Source organism: Chlorocebus sabaeus, chromosome 29, assembly GCF_047675955.1.
Source record: "Chlorocebus sabaeus isolate Y175 chromosome 29, mChlSab1.0.hap1, whole genome shotgun sequence".
Classification (NCBI taxonomy): Eukaryota; Metazoa; Chordata; class Mammalia; order Primates; family Cercopithecidae; genus Chlorocebus; species Chlorocebus sabaeus.
The window spans coordinates 3504950-3524561 of NC_132932.1; the positions used below are offsets into that span (position 1 = coordinate 3504950).

At 44.9% G+C, this 19612-nt stretch overlaps 1 protein-coding gene across 1 annotated transcript; it reads right to left on the reverse strand.

Moving 5' to 3' along the window:
- Positions 1-11635: 11635 nt before the first annotated feature.
- EDDM3A (epididymal protein 3A) lies at positions 11636-14267 on the reverse strand. Its single transcript, XM_007990684.3, has 2 exons — positions 14017-14267; positions 11636-12458 (listed from the first exon to the last, which is right to left on the reverse strand). Exon 2 carries the CDS (start codon positions 12430-12432, stop codon positions 11989-11991), a length of 444 nt encoding a protein of 147 aa, XP_007988875.3. The 5' UTR covers positions 12433-12458; positions 14017-14267; the 3' UTR covers positions 11636-11988.
- Between the last annotated feature and the right edge of the window lie 5345 nt (positions 14268-19612).

Sequence of the window (19612 nt, forward strand, 5' to 3'; positions counted from 1 at the left end):
CCTGTTGGTGGTCACCATGATGTACCCTGCTCTGTGTTGTCCATCTTCCATGAAACCATGAAACTGCTCCCCTAGTTACAGTTCTCAATCTGGAGCATCCAATGGCTGGACTGACAGGTCCTGCCTGCTGGAATAGACTGCATGAACAATTTCTAAACTGTCATACTGTAACCTGGAATCAGGTTCAGCAGCTGGGAGCAGTGAGGAAGAGTTTAGAGCCACGGAGGTTTGCAAGGTGATATTTGGGTCATCCAAGAGGATGGCTTGGTATTTGCCCATTCACCCCACAGTGAGCCAGTAATCTCCCTTTTGTTCTAGCAAAGTCAACACCTGATGGGGCACAAAGACAGTGACCTGCTGCCCCAGGGTAAACTTTTCTGCTTTCTGTAGGACTTCACAGGTGACTGCCAATGCTTGAAGGCAGGGATCCACCCTTTAATCGTTGGATTCAATTGTTTAGAAAAATAGACTATTGGCTGTGGGGTGTCTCCTGGCATCTGGATTAGCACACCTAGACTGACCTATGCCTTGTTTCTTATAAATGTAGAGTTTGAATGGCCTTTGGGAATCTGGCAGTCCCAACACTGGGGCTGATACTAATTTTTCCTTAGTGATATTAAATCTGTGTTGGCACTTGGCCGTCCAAGGCAGGGGCTCAGAGTCTAATCCCTTTAGAGTTTCATGAAGGGGCTTAGTCATCAGTCCAAAACTAGGACTCCAAATCCAACAGAAGTCAGCCATGCCTAAGAATCCTTGCAGTTGTCTACTATTTTCAGGAGCTTTAGTGAGTCCTCTTGCCTTTCTTTAACCTGAATCTGAGATAAGTTTACTTTTTGTTTACAGGTTTGTAAACAGACACTTTGTATCCACCCTGGGCCAGGTGGTTTAGAACTAGGATGGTGTTAGACAAACATTTTTCCTGCTTGAAGCTATCTATAAGTGAGTCATCTACATAGGATAGCAAGACTCCATCAAGTTTTTTTTAAAGACAGAGTCTCGCTCTGTCCCAGGCTGGAGTGCAGTGGTGCAGTCTTGGCTCATTGCAACCTCTGCCTCATGGGTTCAAGTGATTCTCCTGTCTCAGCCTCCCAAGTAGCTGGGATTACAAGTGTTTGCCACCACTCCTGGCTAATTTTTTGTATTTTTAGTAGAGACGGGTTTCACCATGTTGGCCAGGCTGGTCTTGACCTCCTGACCTCGAGTGATCTACCTGCCTTAGCCTCCTAAAGTGCTGGGATTATAGGTGTAAGGCACCGTGCCTGGTCATTCTTGTTGTTTTTTGAGACAGGGTCTTGCTGTCACCCAGGCTGGAGTACAGTGGTGTGATCATGGTTCACTGCAGCTTCAAACTCCTGGGCTCACATGACCCTCCCATCTCAACCTCCCAAGTAGTTGGGACTACAGGCATGTTCCACCATGCCAGGCTAATTTTTTGTTGTTGTTTTGAGACAGAGTTTCACTCTTGTTGCCCAGGCTGGAGTGCAATGGCACAATCTTGGCTCACTGCAACCTCCACTTCCCAGGTTCAAGTGATTCTCCTGCCTCAGCCTCCCAAGTAGCTGGGATTACAAGCATGTGCCACCACGCCCAGCTAATTTTGTGTTTTTAGTAGAGACGGGATTTCTCCATGTTGGTCAGGCTGGTCTCAAACTCCCAACCTCAGGTGATCTTCCTGCCTTGGCCTCCCAAAGTGCTGGGATTAGAGGCATGAGCCACCGCTCCTGGCCCAAGGCTAATTTTTTAATTATTTGTAGAGATAGGGTCTCACTGTGTTGCCCAGTCAGGTCTTGAACTCCTGGGCTCAAGCAATCCTAGTGCTTCAGCCTCCCGAAGTGCTGGGATTATAGGCATAAACTGCTATGGCCAGGAAGGAAGGTCACTTTGGTCTTTAGGTCATGCAATTCAAAAGTAAACAATTGTTGGGATGCAGAAAAATGCATCCTTTAGATCCAACGCTGAAAACCATCTGTAGTTTCCAGGTATAGCAGTAAAATATATGGGTTAGGTACCATTGGATGAATATCCTGGACTATTTCATTAATAGCTCTTGGGTCTTAAATCGATATTTATTGGAATGTGGCTTTCTTACAGGCAGGATGGGAGTGTTATATAGGAAACTATAAGGACAGGTCAGTCCATTTTTCAGAAATTTTTGTAGGATAGATTTTGTCTCTTCTGAGGTTTCCTTTTTTAATGGGTAATGTTTTTTCCAGGGCACTCCCACCCCCTCTTTTATCTCCATGTGCACTGGATGCGTGTTTCTGGCTTTTCCTGAGACCCCTGTCTGCCCAAATGCAATTATTCACTCTTTTGCAGACTTCCGGGGAAAAAGCTTTTTTCCTTTTTCATCTCAGGGTGAGTGGGTAGCATCTATAGTCACAGTGCCTGTTCTGGTGGGACCTGCAGGTGCAGTTGCTGTTTTTCTGGGGAAAAAGTTACTTGAGCACTTAATTTGCGCAGTATGTCTTGTCCTAGCAGGAGAATCAGCCCTTCTGGCATACAGAGAAGGCTGTGCCTTAGTTCCAGGTTTTCCAGTTTGCATTCTGAAGGTTGTAAGAAAGCCTTTTGTTGCATTCCTCCTGCAACCCCTGTCACAGGCACAGTCATTTCGGTGCTCTTTGCCTCTAGGGTGTTAGGAACTGAGTAGGTCACTCCCTTTTTGACAATAAATCAATTAGTTTGTTCCCCACTGTCAACTGTACCCAGGGTTGCTGTGAGGAAATTCCTTATTCTCTATCAGAACCATACTCCTGGTTCCACCATCTGCTGGTGGATCTTTTCCTTTGTACTTTCCCCCTTTTTGTGGTCCTTGGCTCCCTTCATTTTGGGGCAGTTAACCTTCCAGTGGCCCTCTTCCTTACGATAGGTGCACTGGTTGTGGCCCAAGGGCTTACCCTGACTTTTCTGGCATGGAGCCTTCTCTGCTCGTTCCACATATACAGTGCCTGACTTTTATTTCTTTGCCATTGTGCACTGTGAAAGCAATGTCAACTAGCTGAGAAGGGGTAATTCCAGTGCAGCCTCTTTTCTCCTCCTCTGCTGAATGAAAGAATGAAAGTCAGGGGCGCTCTGCTGAATGAAAGTCATATGTACCAACTTCGAATTCTCAGGGTCTTCTGGTTTTGTATCAGTAGATCTGCAGAAAGGTTGGTAAATGCATTCTAAGAGTTCAGAGGGGTCCTTATTTGCCTTTTGAATGACTGGCTGAACTTTATTTAAGCACTTTTGGTTTGGCGCCCCCTCCTGATTCTGACCTGAATGCATGTTTGGTAGTGTTCCAGATGGGTCATGTCCCCATCTCAGCTGGGGTCCCAATTAGGGTTTGTACCTGGAATTGCTCCTGCAGGATCGGAGATATTGTTTGTCTCATGGAGGTGATGGGCCTCTTCATTTGCCTTCTCTATTACTAGCCTTCTTTCATCTGTGGTCAGAAGCATAATAAAAAAGACCAAACATCTGCCCAGGGAGGCTGGTGGGTAGCAAAGATGGATTCAAAGGGATTAGCCATTTTCTGGGAGTCTTCTCTATAAGGTGATTTGGAGCTTTTCCAATTTAGCAAGTTGGATGTTGAAAATAGGCTGTAAGTCCAGTAATGTCCGACAGATTGCCCTTCTAATGTGTGAACCACCCACAGGCATCTGACTAAGTGGGAATTGCCCTGCTGCAGGCACAGTATTGCCCTGTCCAAATAGAATGCCCTGTTGGGTCTTGGAGGGACAGACCATTCCAACTCCCTCATCATATTGAGGTGGGGCAGTAGCCCCTTCCTCCAAATTTGGAGCGTCATGTGGTGATGGTGAGGCAGCCAAGCAGCAGTGGAGAAGGTGGTGCAGCAGCCATGGTGGCAGGAGCTGCTGGCGCAGCTGGGTTTAAAGCATTTAAAAGAAATCTTTATCCCTTTGTTCCTGCATCCGGCTATCTGGCTTATGAAAGACATTCTTCTCATCTCTTTGTACAGCCGGTAGAAGCCCCCTGCCCCATCCTGAATCCTGATTTTGCAATAATATGAGAACTTGTTATAAGGCCCTTCTTCCCATTTCCCAGATCTCCGACAAAATAATTCTAACTGAATTAAAGTCCAGTATAGGGTACTCCTGTTCAGAGGCCAAATTCATCACCTAATCTGTAAAAAGTCTAAACAGTATCGTAGGCCTGGTGGGGTGGCTCACGCCTGTAATCCCAGCACTCTGGGAAGCCAAGGTGGGCAGATCACCTGAGGTCAGGAGTTTGAGACTAGCCTGGTCAACATGTTGAAACACCCATCTCTTTCTTTTTTTTTTTTGAGACGGAATCTCGCTCTGTCGCCCAGGCTGGAGTGCAGTGGCTGGATCTCAGCTCATTGCAAACTCCGCCTCCCCGGGTTTACGCCATTCTCCTGCCTCAGCCTCCCGAGTAGCTGGGACTACAGGTGCCCACCACCTCACCCGGCTAGTTTTTTTGTATTTTTTAGTAGAGAGGGGGTTTCACCGTGTTAGCCAGGATGGTCTCGATCTCCTGACCTCGTGATCCACCCGTCTCGGCCTCCCAAAGTGCTGGGATTACAGGCTTGAGCCACCACGCCCAGCCTGAAACCCCCATCTCTACTAAAAAAAACCACAAAAATTAGCCAGACGTGGTGGCTCATGCCTGTAATCCCAGCTACTCGGGAGGCTAAGGCAGGAATATCTCTTGAACCCTGGAGACAAAGGTTGCAGTGAGCCAAGATAATGTCACTGCACTTCAGCCTGGGCAACAGAGTGAGACTCTGTCTCAAAAAACAAACAAACAAAAAACAATATTGTAATAATAGATCATCTTATTCTTGGTCACGAGCTCCTAGCTATAAGCCCTCCAGTTAGTGAGGATGCGACTCAGGGGCTTCTGGACGGCATTGAGAACTTGTTGCCCATTCTGGCTTGGTTCCTATACCTGTACCACTTGACCCTGCTGAAACAGTGGTGACACCTTCTTTTCACCACCTTGTTTCTTCTGCTCCTGTACTGATTGTCTCCCGTAACTAGACTTCTAGAAGTTGGATGGATCTTCCTGACCTCACACAACCAATGTGAGTAAAACCACTCACAGTTCCAATAGGCATAATTGTACAATTCCTGCCACACAGCAAAAACAGTCAGAGAGATCAGAGAATGAACTTCTTGGACAGGTAGGGGGAGACTGGCAATAATATCCGCTACCACATCAACCTTATCCCAAGTTCAGGTATTGCTGTGCTCAGTGCTCTAATAAAGGATGACTGAATGGCAACAAAGGGGGATGGCAAATCAGAAACAAAAAAGGGAACAAGGGTTGGAGTTAGGACTACTTAAGGACTTACCCCAGGTGTTTTCAGCCTTCTTTTCACACAGACAGCATTGAGCACTGTAAGCAGGGTGACAGGACCACTTAGATAACCCGCAGAAGAGTCCACACACTTCTTTTCCCCCGCGAGGTCTGGCACAGATAGCTGTAAGATACACTTTGGGGTCCTAGAAAGATGAACTAGTCAAAATGGTAGAGATTGTTCCCCTCCAGGGCTAGGTTCCTGGATTGACCGGGGACTTACGCAGGTTACCTTGCAGAGAAAAGAAAGAAAGAGAAGGAAGGCTGGGCCTGGGGGCTCACGTCTATAATCCCAGCACTTTGGGAGGTGGAGGTGGGCAGATCACCTGAGTTCAGGAGTTTGAGACCAGCCTGGCCAACATAGCAAAAACCCATCTCTACTAAAAATACAGAGATTAGCCAGGTGTGGTGGCACTCGCCTATAGTCCCAGCTACTTGGGAAGCTTAGGCAGAAGAATTGCTTGAACCTGGGAGGCAGATGTTGCAGTGAGCCGAGATCACACCACTGCACTCCAGCCTGAGCAGCAGAGCAAGACTCTGGGGAAAAAAAAAAAAGAGAGAGAGAGAGAGAGAGATGGGTATGGGCCCAATGTAGATGCTACACACTCACACAGTCACAGATTCAGACAGTGCACTCCCAGATAGATCCCAACTGAGAGGGCTACATACAAATCTTGAATGCTTTTCTAAACCTCATGGCCCCATGAAGAACCATGTTGCCCAGGCTGGTCTCGAACTCCTGAGCTCAGGCAATCCGCCCTCCTCAGCCTCCCAAAGTGCTAGGATTAAGGCGTGAGCCACTGCACCTGGCCGACAATACTGTTTTTCAAATTGAACAAATCAGAAATAGAGAATAGAGAGTGTATCCAAATGAGACCCATGGGTTGCCCTGTGTCCGCATCAATGCCTCCTCTAGGAAGTTGTTGAAGTGAAAAATGTTCTGCTGGAGTTAAAGTGGCTCCCTGGCCAAATTGGATGCTCCGACAGGTTTGAGAAGGGGAAACCATTCCTGCATCTCATCATTCCTGGTCTCTTGGTCCCCAGTGGGGACTATGACTCAGGTGCCAGTGGCCTGGCCATAGCTCCTTCACCAGGTGAAGGAGGCAGTGCCAACAGCTCATTTAACTGAACTAGCAAAGTGCCATCATCCCTTTCCTATGACTCCAACAGTACAGGCTTAGTAATAGTCCCCCGTACCATAACTTTACATTTTTCTGTGTCAGCTTATATTGCCAAAGCAACACAAAACACTGTCTATAAGAGATTTCTTTCCACTTTTCTTCCTTGTTACAAAAGCGGTCTAGCTGCCATATGACATAATAACTAAGGAACCTATTTTTGGTCACTTTTCCCCCACATTCTGACGGATGAAGGGGCCAGGTTGTATTACAAAAGTATTTTTTTCTTTTAAAGGATTCTTAGGCAATGAAAGCCCAATTTTGTGAAATGCAGCCTAACAGCCTGCCTGAGAGGACAAAATCAGCATTTTTCACATCAACCAAGATAAAATTACAATTAACATACAAAAAAGATGCAAACACCAGTTGTTCCACTCAATGTCTGAGTGCCTTTGATCCACTCCATGGGGGGAGGGATGACCTCTAGCCAGCAATGTAGTGAATGGCCACTCGTGAGGAAGAGGGAACAAATTGTCACCCTGAGCTAGGCCACCAAGATGCTGCTGGTTGGTCCGTCGGCACTCACCAAAAGTAACTGTGAGGCAGAGAGGATGGGTTCCCTGAGTCAGGCCTACTGAGCTTCAGCTAGTGATTCCTTTAGGATGCCCCCTGACACACAGGTAAACGGGACAAACAAGAACAGTAATGAGACCTCACAAGTCAGAAATCAGATTTCAGAACTGAGACCAAGAAGCCCAAGAGTAGTTCCCCTGGACAGTGCCTAATGGGCTCCTTCCAAGTGGGAAAGATGCCCTTGAGCAGGGCCCTTTGTATAGGTGGAGGAGAGTCGATGGGACCTCCAAAGAGGTTGCAAAACCTCTAAGAAGGCCAGTAGATCGGGAGAAGGAAATTGGGGATGTCACCTGTGCTTGGGAACACACAGTAAAGATTTCTTCCATTTCCAGAAACCATTCCTCCCCTGCAAGCAAGCCTGGGCTGAAGGTTGGCAGTGCAATGCTGGCAAGAAAGATTCCAGGGACTTCAGTGGATCTCCAGGTTCACCACAGTGGCAAGAAGGCATTGAACCAGGGACAAATGCCCATGAGGAGCCTCCAGGCTAGCTCTTGTTAAAAACAAGTTTTGGTGCTGCAAAAGGAATAGCACTCAAATGGAAATTTTCTCAGCAAGGCAAATTTACTTCTACAGAAGGATGCAGCTTGTGCCAGTCACGATGGCAAAAGCACACTGAGCCAGGTAGGGCCAGGGTTTTTATCCCTAATGCAATTTGTTCCTACTGCTGTGTCCTTTCTCCACTGGCTGGGGTTGGACTGCACAGTCTAAACTGACCCAATTGGCTGTTTGAAATTGAACACAGGTATCTAGGCAGGAAGGGGAAGGCTATCCCTTATGGCATAAGGCATGTCTAGGTTTGTCAGGGCATGTCAGGGTGCGGCAAGGGCAGAAAGGGTTGTTTATAGCATGGATAACTATAGCAACTAGAGAAACAAAGATCCCAGAAGAACAAGGAATTAAAACCTTTTGAAAAGGAATTTATCATCTCTGACACTCTCCACTAAATTTTAAGCACAATAGATTCATTGCCTGGTGCCTAGCAAGTCAACATAACAAATAATGGCAATAAAGGCAGAGAGATAGTGTAATATTCCTAGGGCAGACAGACAAGGGGATGAGAAGAAAACTCAAATCTGCCTCCCTCAGAGGTTTAGGGGTAGGGTTTGTAAGAGGTCTGGACCAGAGCTGATTCATCAGGGATCTCTGATTCATCAAGAAATGAGGGGTGCAGTCATGGGACAGGGGGAAAAAGAAAACTACAATCTTGTGCTGAGCCAGTTCCTTGGTGGAAGTCTTTAGACCAGTTGGCACCAGCCACAACACTGAAATTCAAGATCTGGAACACCTTACGAAATTCTTGGCCGGGCATGGTGGCTCACACCTGTAATGCCAGCACTTTGGGAGGCTGAGGAGGGCAGATCACTTGAGGTCAGGAGTTTGAGACCAGCTTAACCAATATGATGAAACTCCATCTCTATTAAAAATACATAAATTAGCCAGGCATGGTGGTGGACACCTGTAATCCCAGTTACTTGGGAGGCTGAGGCAGGAGAATCCCTTGAATCTGGGAGGCGGAGGTTGCAGTGAGCCAAGATCACACTACTACACTCCAGCCTAAGTGACACGAGGAGACTCCATCTCAAAATAAATAAATAAATAAATAAAATACTGTGAAAGGCAGAGAAACAACACAAAGCCAATATGCGAATTGCCTTTAAATATATATCACTTTGTATATCACATTCGGCTGATATACAAAGCTAATATATTAATTGACCTTAAATGCACTTTCCTCTTGTAGTGTTTTGAACCACTATCTGCTAACCTTTTAGTAAAAGCAACTTTTAAAGAGCTACTTACATAAGTTACTTGTGAGAACCTATTTTAGGAGACCAGAATATGCCACCACAAAGTATGCTCTCTAGCACAAAGATTATTTTGATTATTTGCTTATTTTGGGAAACAGGATACATAGGAAATCTCTGAAAATAGAGTACACGTTACCCTTTTGCAAGGAAAATGTGCATTCATAAGGGAAACCTCCATTCTTACAGATGTCTCCTTCTCTGTGCCAGAAGGAGAAAGGTGACTCTAAATCACAAGAGACCTTTCTCAGTGGAGAAGGTACTCGACTCAAATCAAACCTTTCCCTCATTTACTCTACTTTTCTGGTCATCTCCCTATGACTTGCTCCCCACATGCATTTTCCTTAGCTTTAGCTGAAGATGGCATTGAAGCCCAAGTTCTAGCCATCCCTTTGAGTTACTCTCTGAGTTTCTCCCATGTGTATATGAGATATGCATGTTACCACATTTCTATTTGTTTTTCTCTTGTTCATCTGACTTTTCTTATGGGGCCCCTGCTAAGATCCTAAAAGGGTAGAAGTAAAATTTTTTTCCTCTCCTACACTATATTTTAAAGAGCATTTATCAAATAAGAAAAAATGGCATTTTTTCCCCATATGTAAATTGATCATTGATGAAGAGCTGCTGGTTTAATACTAGTCTCTTCTGAGTTTGGTTGGTGGAGATTGTCATCCCCAGGTGTCTGCTCCTCCCCAGGTGCACTCAAAAATTGCAAAGTTGAGGAACTGGCTTTGGAACATGATGACCAATCTAGATACACTGACTACTCATTGAGACCAGAGTTACAGGAAAGTGTGCAGTCACCTCAGGAATAATGTTGATACTTCGGTCTTTTCCCTGATTGTTTCAAGGCCAGAGCCCTATGTCTCTGCGAAGCGAACATGTTTATTATCAGATAAAATCATTTGTGCTAATGTCTTCTACTTGATGTTTCATCCTTAGGAAATGTAATGCCTTAGCCCATTTAACCTGCACTGACCTTCTTAGAAACATTCTTAAGGAATTAAGTCTAATAGAGACATCTGTAAGTGTGTGGTTGATGGAGGAGGTGTTCTTTTTCATCCTGGGTGTGTACAGCTTTTATATAGATGACGGCCTGCTCTATTTTTGTATGAGAAATTCCCACCCCTAGGGTCAGGGACAGCAGATGATTGATGGGTACTTACAATGATTGTTTATCAAAATCGAAATTGAAGTACAAAACCAGTGGGTGAGATGGGAAAGGAAACAATTTTCACTGAGTACCTATTATAAGCCAGAAACCATGCCACGTGTTTTACACCCAGTCGGCTCTGCCTATACCCAGAAATCTGAGTGGAACTAAGCGTGTCACATCGTTAAAATCTACAGTTTCAAATCTAAGCTGTTGGAACTCTAAATTATTGGGAACCTTAAAAGAATGTAATGATGGTGCTTGAGTCATGTACCAGGCAGCTGTAACTAAGGCAAGTGTATCTTGGTTTCTCTAGAGATTAAGCCTCGTTCTTACCTGCATTTGTGAAATGCTTTAAATGACTGAAGGGGCCCAGGGAAGACTCATCCCCTCTCAACTGCTGATGTTCATTATGGATTAACTTCCCTCTTCCCTTTCTCATGCAAAGACTTCATCGCTTTCACATTGTCTTTTTGTTTTGTTGTTGTTGTTTTGTTTTTGTTTGTTTTCGCGACAGGGTATGGCTTTGTCACCCAGGCTGGAGTGCAGTGGCACAATCTCGGCTCACTGCAGCTCTGTCTTCTGGGCTCAAGCCGTCCTCCCACCTCGGCCTTCTCAGTAGCTGGGACTATAGGGACATGCCACCATGTCTGGCTAATTTTTGCTTTTCTTTTGTAGAGATGGAGTTTCACCATGTTGTCCAGGCTGGTCTCAAATTCCTGAGCTCAAGCAATCCAACCACTTCAGTCTCCCAGTTTCACATTGTCTTAAGATGGAATGTTAAATACACTCTTTTGAGTTGGAAAGGATTGAAAAACAACTATAAATAGAACAAGTCATGTGGTGGGGGGGCAGAAGTGTAACCAATTAATTTGTTGTAACTCTTGAGCCAGTCTGGTATAGAAAATGCAATTCTCTCTCACTTCTTTCTCTTTTTCCTACATAAAAAAGAACTTAACTTTTAATTTTGGAGTACTGACCCTATTTCTCTGGAGTCTGTGTGCCACAGAATGTCCATTCCCAGACTTTCACTTTAGTAAATTCTTTTTTATTTTTTTTGAGATGGAGTCTTGCTCTGTTGCCCAGGCTGGAGTGCAGTAGCACAGTCTCGGTTCACTGCAACCTCTGCCTCCCAGGTTCAAGAGATTCTCCTGCCTCAGTCTCCCATAGCTAGAACTACAGGCATGTGCCACCAAGCATGGCAAATTTTTGTACTTTTAGTAGAGACAGGGCCTTACCATGTTGGCCAGGCTGGTCTCGAACCCCTGACCTCAGGTGATCCACCTGTCTTGGCCTCCCAAAGTGCTGAAATTAGGGGCATGAATCACAGTGCCCAGCCCGCTCTTAAAACTGGATTTTGACCTTTTTGCTTATTTCAGATTGATACCATGATGAGTGCTTACATCACTACTTGTCTCCAGTTTAGCACACAATCATTTATATCCACATGATATACGTAAATATATCACATACATTAGACCCAGACACATAAAGTGCACCCTAAACCCGTTGCACAGCCATAGGCAAAAATAGCCTAGATCACCCATATCCACACCAATCACACAATACATACTCTGCACACATAATATATATAAGTGTCACATATATTAGAATACTATATTTTATTTAAGAAAAAGAAGTTTGTTCAGCTTGGATAGGTATAAAGAGAGTCAATATCAGGAAAAGTCTTAGGTTAGTCAAGGATAGATGCCATAGGAGCTGAATCTTGGAAAAAATATGGGTGTAAATTAGGCAAATTAGGACAAAATTGTATTACAGATACAGACACCACACAAAGATTTGGTATCAAGAAATCGCGAGGTACATAAACTCTAAGTACTTGGAAAACACTGACACATAAATGTAAGTGGGGAGTGGCTGGGGCTATTGATGGAGGCAGGGCCCACCACTTTGGAAGCACTGAATACTCTACCAATATCTGAGGATGTGCATAGACTTTCTAGTTGTTGATAGGTTCTATAATCTTCAGGTCTTCTATGTTATCAACATATCCATCTATGCCACAATGGAATTCAATGTAGCTGAAGCTTCTGCTCTCTATGTACCTCCTGTTGTACTTCTCCCAGTGACACTCGAGTACTTTAAGGGCACCTGGGGCCCATACATATGCATTTCTATATCGGTTGCTCCCCTTCTCATCAATGCATGTACGCTGAATTTTGAACCATAAGCTATAGATGAATATATGAGACCTTTTGCCTTTCAGAGCTTCTTTTTCTCTCATGAGGACATCACATTTGTACTCTTTGAATTCTCTACTTGGACTTAAGTAATGAAGTTTTATGAATTCTCTCCAGTAAACGTCTTTACTGTATACACACATCCTGCAAAGGATGTAAAGCAGGGCCAAGAGCATGCCCCAGATCTTTAGAGAGGATGTCATCTCAGTCACCAGGGCCACCTGCGTGTCTACAGGGAAGAGAAAGAAAAACATTATCCTGACAATACTCAGAGAACTGAGCTCCACCTTAAAATTCCTTTCCCTGCCAAGCAGGCACTTGGGCACATATTATATTGCTATTTGTTTCCCTATTAGAAGATGATGATTCTCATTAAAGAATACAGTTTCTGGACCGGGCGTGGTGGCTCACACCTGTAATCCCAGCAGTTTGGGAGGCCGAGGCGGGTGGATCACCTGAGGTCAGGAGTTCGAGAAACACCCTGGCCAACATGGTGAAACTCCATCTCTACTAAAAATACAAAAAGTAACTGGGCGTAGTGGCTGTAGTCCCAGCTACTCGAGAGGCTGAGGCAGGAGAATCGCTTGAACCCGGGAGACAGAGGTTGCAGTGAGCTGAGATTGCGCCTCTGCACTCCAGCCTGGGCAAGAGAGCAAAACTCCATCTCAAAAAAAAAAAAAAAGAATACAGTTTTCTAAGAACTAAAAATATGCTTTAGCGTGTGAGAGCCAAACACAAATTTGGAAAATATAGCTCATGTACCTTTTGAGAATTTCAAATATCTCCTGTCTACCCTGTCTTCTATCCAATTTGAGGAGCCAATCACTATCTAGCTCTCTTTTACCAAATAAACTCTCAGGAGATCATGTGTCCAATAGAAAAATGACATTTTAAGCTCTTTGTCTGCAAAGTGGAAAAGATTGTTGCATTTTAAGGGAATGTAGAAGATGAGTAACTACTTGGGAGGTGGTTCCTAGGCAGAAGGCATTGGTTCTGGAAACCACAGCCCAGGTTGCACTTCTCTGAAAAATGATGTTTTTCCAACCTTGAATTCCTTATAACACTTTTCCCAAAGCCTGGGTGAAACATGTGATCATTATTCACTATCCACATCCCTTCTCAGAGGCCATTTCCCCAATTGTTGCTATTACAAATGATCTTCATTTGTTAGAGCTTATTGGCAATGCCATCATAAAAGGACATCAGTTTAGAACTGTTGCTGTCATCAATCAGGCACCAAGACTAAAACAGTCCCCCGCAGAGCTACTGTGGTCACAGCATAGGATGTATGGTCATTTGAAAAAGTTATCTCTTCACCAGCTCTCTGTCCTCATTTCCCATGAGGAGTATTCCTGGCCCTACTGAACCTCTAGCCTGATTCACAGCTCTGAGTATCGGTGTCCTCAGATAGGCCTATTAACAGCTCCCTACAGACCTGCGAGAGTCTAATGAGATGCAAGCATGTGAGAGCACTTCTAACCATGTCAAATGCCCACATCAGACACAGGGTTCCTCATCCACGGAACCCTGTCCTAGTGATAAAGGCCTACACAGGATAGAAGAGTAGGATGCAAGCAGCTTTAATGCATTGTGGTTAGGAGGACTGGCGGTGAAGGAAGGGAGGGGCAGGGAAAGCCTATATCAGTGGGACTGAGGCTGACCAGAATTCAGGCCTTTGTTTTCCATGATTTGGATCCTTCTCCATTTTTTGCTATCTGAAAGCTCAGTCAGCCCCCTTCTAGTGCTCCTGGCTGTACCCCGAGCATCCTCAGCAGAGCCCTTCTTACCCCACTCAGACTCCCGAGTTCAGGTCACTAGTTGTAGTGGGGATCAGCGTGTGGATCTGAAGAGCAGAGTCTGCGTCCTCCTCCTTTTCTCAGAGCCCTGGAAATCTGCAGCAGTGGAGAAAGGAAGAGCAGGGGGAGCTGCAGCGCTCCAGCTGATTGGAGGGGGCGATGGGGAATAGCCTTATTATGTGAACTTGTTCTTGTATCATTTCATCTGGAACACTTGGGTTCACTCAAACAGTAGCCTCGAGCAAAGGCTACAAACATCAAAGGCTGAGCCCTGGGCACAAAATAATTGTAAGACCTAGGTGACCCCAGAAAGGGGTTATCTGGTGCTGTCAGGAGACAACCAGAGACTTAGCATCTGCTCTCAATTCTAAGAAACTGTTGGAGAAGTCCCTGGAGGGTTATGCCTTATGCCATGTTACACGGGAACTTCACTGAGGAAAGCCACTTTTTTTTTTTTTTTTTTTTTTTTTTTTTTTTTTTTTTTTTGTGACAGAGTGTCGCTCTATCGCCCAGGCTGGAGTACAGTGGCATGATCTCGGCTACTGCAACCTCTGCCTCCCAGGTTCACACCATTCTCCTGCCTCAGACTCCTAAGTAGCTGAGACTACAGGCGCCTGCCACCACGCCCAGCTAGTTTTTTGTATTTTTAGTAGAGATGGAGTTTCACCGTGTTAGCCAGGATGGTCTTGATCTCCTGACCTTGTGATCCACCCAACTGGGCCTCCCAAAGTGCTGGGATTACAGGTGTGAGTCACCGTCCCCAGCCTTTCCTCCTTTCTTTCTTTTTTTTTTTTTTTTAGACAGAGTCTTGCTCTGTCACCCAGGCTGGAGTGCAGTCGCACAAACACTACTCCCTGCAGTCTCAACCTGCCAGGCTCAAGCAATCCTCCCACCTCAGCCTCTCGAGTAGCTGGGACTATAGGCATGCAACACCATGCCTGGCTAGTTTTTTGTATTAATTTTTGTAGAGACAGGATTTCATCATGTTGCCGAGGTTGGTCTTGAACTCGAGTCCAGCTAATCCTCGACACATTAGCCTCCGAAAATGCTGAGATTACAGGCATGAGCCACTTGGTCGGGCCAGAAAATCACTTTTAATGTTGTCAATTGTAAGACCTTCCTTGAGAGGTGAAAGAATATCTAGTAAAAACAGTGGCCAAATAGCTATGAATGATTAGGTAGCCAGTATCTGAAATTTCTCTACTCAGTTCTTTAATTATAACCTTTAGCTGTTTGGTGACACCGTACTGCTTGCTATTAAAATGTCACATAACCTAGCCATAGTTTCCACAATGCTACTATACATAACATCTGACTGTGAAGTACAGGTAACAAGGTGCTGGTTAAGTTGTTTTTCAGGACCTCAAGATTCAGTCCTGAACTCAGCTCAAACTGACAAGACCACGAACTCTTCAACTGAGTTTGTGCAAGTGTTCAATGGGTTACCTTTAACATCACAACCTGAATTTTCCACCGTATTTTTCATGCCAACTCCCTGCAAATTGGCAAATGTGACCAATACTGGTTCATCAACGCTAGTCAAAATTAAGATTTATGAATAAAGTAAGATTCTTGCAAATCTTTTCTATCAACACCTCTGAAGTCTGCTCTAGCCAAACCACCTTAGTTGATTTTCTCACTGGGCCACCTTATTGTTGGAATGACAGAAGGTTCAGTTTATATCCAGAACTTATCTTTAAGCCCCCGCTCCTGTCAAGCAATCTTTGAGTAACAGGAAATCATGTGCTGATAGACTGGGTGAACGGGAGATAGTCTCAGAGCAGGTTCTGTGCATCCTCTTACTCTCTAGGTCTTTGGGGGACAGGGGAGAGCAAAAAGGGAACAATTCTGGGCATCTGTATCTGGATGACTTGGGAGGTGATTCTGAGGGAAAGTCAGTTGTTTGTCGTGTGCACACACATCCAGAGCTCTTTCCAACAAATGTGCATTATCTATTGAAGACTTAAATTCAAGCAGTGACTTAATGAATGTAGAGAGAGGTGGGAGAGAGAAGCCACCTGAGCCAATGTATGAGCCAATATTTCTCAAACAATTGATATTCCACTTTTAATATGGAAAAAAAAATATGGACTCCAAGCATACATCCATGAACTCTCCTGTGAGCTAAGCCCAAAGTCCTAAAGCTTTTTGGATATAAAACCAATTAGGAAGCAATCTAAACTAAACTGGAGAAAAGTATATCGTTATATTTACAGAAATTAGCCACTACCAATGCAGCCCAGGAAGGTAGCCCAACCAGTATTTCTGGAAACCACTTAATGGGTCTACTTCCTAGAGTTGTCTGCCAGCTTCTGTAACAGAAGCTCCTTGGGCAGTGACTTTTGATTTCGGTTCTTAAGGAGGTATTGCCCTTTAAATATAAATTTTAAATCACTTGAAAATTATGTTCATCCTTTATTGTCTTTGATTTTAAGTATTTTCTGTTAATTCCTTGATATGTCCTATTATTATTATTATTATTATTATTAGGAACAGAGTTTCACTCTTGTCGCCCAGGCATGACCCCAGCTCATTGGAACCTCTGCCTCCTGGGTTCGAGCAATTCTCTTGCCTCAGCCTCCTGAGTAGCTGGGATTACAGGCACCCACCAACACATCTGGGTAATTTTTGTATTTTTAGTAGAGATGGGATTTCGCCATGTTGGCCAGACTGGTCTCAAACTCCTGACCTCAGGTGATCCACCCACCTCAGCCTCTCAAAGTGCTGGGATTAAAGACGTGAGCCACCACACCAAGCCAATATTTCTTTTGTTAGCCACTATTCAATTCTTATATGTTTGTGAACTACTGTTTCACAAAACCATAAAAATGACTTAGTTTCCTTATTCAGGGGATGACAATGTCTACAGGTGTCTTAATCTGTGATCCACGGACTTCCAAGGGTTCCATGGATGGAATTCATAGCATCAATGCAGTAGTGCAGTGCAGAAAATTACATCTCTATTTTCACTCACCCCTACTGAAATGTAGGGGCTGGGCATAGTGGCTCACACCTGTAATCCCAACACTTTAGAAGGTCAAAGTGGGAGGACCACTTAAGCTCAGGAATTTGAGATCGGCCTGGGCAACATAGGGAGAAATCTTATCTCTACAGAAAATTAAAGCAATTAGTTGGGTGTGGTGGCACATGCCTGTAGTCCCGGCTACTTCGGAGGCTGAGGTGGGAGGATCACTTGAGGCCAGGAGTTGAAAACCAGCCTGGGCAACATAGTGATAACCTGACTTTACCAAAAAAAAAAAAAAAAAAATTTAAGGCCAGTAGTGGGCAGGAAGATTGCTTGAGCTTAGAAGTTTAAGGTTGGAGTGAGCTATGATAGCACCAGCCTGGGTGACTGAGCGAGACCCTGTCTCTCAAAAACAAAACAAAACAAACAAAACAAAAACTAAAAAAAAAACCCAAAACCCTAGCCCCATACTCCTTGACACACAGATGAGAAGATGAATATAGGCATCAGGCCACACACCTATCATGGTTACATGAGGATTCCCTTGGAGAGAGATAATGGTGGCTGTATTTTCACAATGCTCTGCTTTAGTCAGTTGAGAGAAGTCCAGATAAGATTTCTTACATGAGGACCAGCAAGGTCTATTGATTTCAAAGACTGGAGGAAATCAGACAACAAAGACTGAACACCTCCCCATACCTCTTCTCTCAGGTGGTATTGTTTAAGACTGAGCAGTGTGGTTCCTTCACATACTTTGGTACTGGGACTGCAGACTTAGTACTCTCTGGTTTCCCATCTGCCCAGACATCAGTACCCACCTCTTATAGAAATTCTTCAGGGATGAGAGAGAGATTCTGAGCCTGTTGCTGCAACAATGCAGCTTGCAAGGTACAGGCTTGATCTGCAGACACTGTAATATTCACCTATCCTGGGGAAAAGGTAACCTTTGCATTCAGTTCAGTCAAGAGATGATGTCCCAAGAAATGGATAGGGTATTCAAGCATATATGAGAAGCGATGCTTTAGGCAGGTCTGTTACAGTTGGAAATCTAGGGGTTGCAGGAATGGTTCTTTTAGGGTCTTCTCTAAAACTGCCATCACTTTCATAGTTTCAGAAGACAATCTGAACAGGTGTGTGTTTAATACTGAGTAGGTGGCAGTGGTATCTACTAGAAAGGCTAAACGTTGATTTCTCAACCTCATAATGACCCAGGGCTCCTCGTGGGAAATATGGAGGGTACTAGCTGGGTCAGAGCCTGCCCTCAGACCCCATCATTTTTGATCCTTATTACAGAAGTTCTCAGCCCCAGATCCCTCAGGTATTTCAGGCATTTGGTGAATTGGAAGTTGATTTTTTCATTATTGGCCCCTTTGTGTTTTGGTCAATCTTTTTTCCAATGGCCTTCCTGTCTGCAGTTGGCACATGGAATTCAATAAGTAGAGTGTTCCTACTTACAGGGAGCCTGGGTCCCAGGGGGTCCTAACTTAAATGGGGCTCCTGTGGTGGGTCCGTGTCATGGTCCAAGGGTTCCCTGAGCAGCTGCTAGCAAGGTGGCTTGCTGCTGATAAAGACTATCTGACAAATAAAATTAAAAGTCGTCTTGGAGACAAGAAAGCAGTTCTCAACAAGTATGAAAACGGCCTGGTGATCCTCCTTACAGAAGTGTTGAATCAAATCCAGTTCAGATACAACCAGGTCCAGCTGGAGGAGTTGGATGACGAGACTCTGGATGACTATCAGCAGACAGAGTGACAGCGCTGCTTACAGCAGAGCTTGGAGGTGGTGGACAAAGTGATGGAGCTTCTGCCCATGCACGCCTTCTCCACACCGTTCCCAGTTCTTCAGGATAATTTGAAGTTTATTTGAGATTACAGCAATTTATAGTTACTTCAGGGTCAGGAGACGGGTTGAACAATACTGTGGAGAAAGACTGCCGATGGCTGCACTGCTCCCTGAGAGACTTGAGCTCCCTGCTGCAGGCCGTGGGTGACCTGGCAGAGTACTTTATCAGGGATGCGTTTGCTGCACGGTTCAATCATGTCCTCACATTCGTGGAGAGATTGGTCAAAGTTACTCTGTATGGATCTCAGATAAAATTGTACAACATTGAGCCGGGCGCAATGGCTCATGCCTGTAATCCTAGCACGTTGGGAGGCCAAGGCAGGTGGATCACAAGGTCAGGAGACCGAGACCATCCTGGCTAACATGGTGAAACCCCGTCTCTACTAAAAATACAAAACATTAGCTGTGCACGGTGGCACATGCCTGTAGTACCAGCTACTCAGGAGGCTGAGGCAGGAGAATCACTTCAACCCGGGAGGCAGAGGTTGCAGTGAGCCAAGAACGTGCCACTGCACTCCAGCCTGGGCAAGAGAGCGAGACTCCATCTCAAAAAAGAAACAAACACAAAAAAAATTGTACAACATTGAAACTGCGGTACCATCAGTATTGAAATCAACCTCATTGATGTGCGTGCTCAGTCCCTGGCTGCGCTGCAGGCTTACTCTCACTGGTTAGCACAGTATTGCAGTGAAGCTCACCGGCAGAACACGCAGCAGTTCGTGACATTCATCCCTACTACCATGAATGCAATCACACCTCTAATCAGCACCAAGGCCTCGA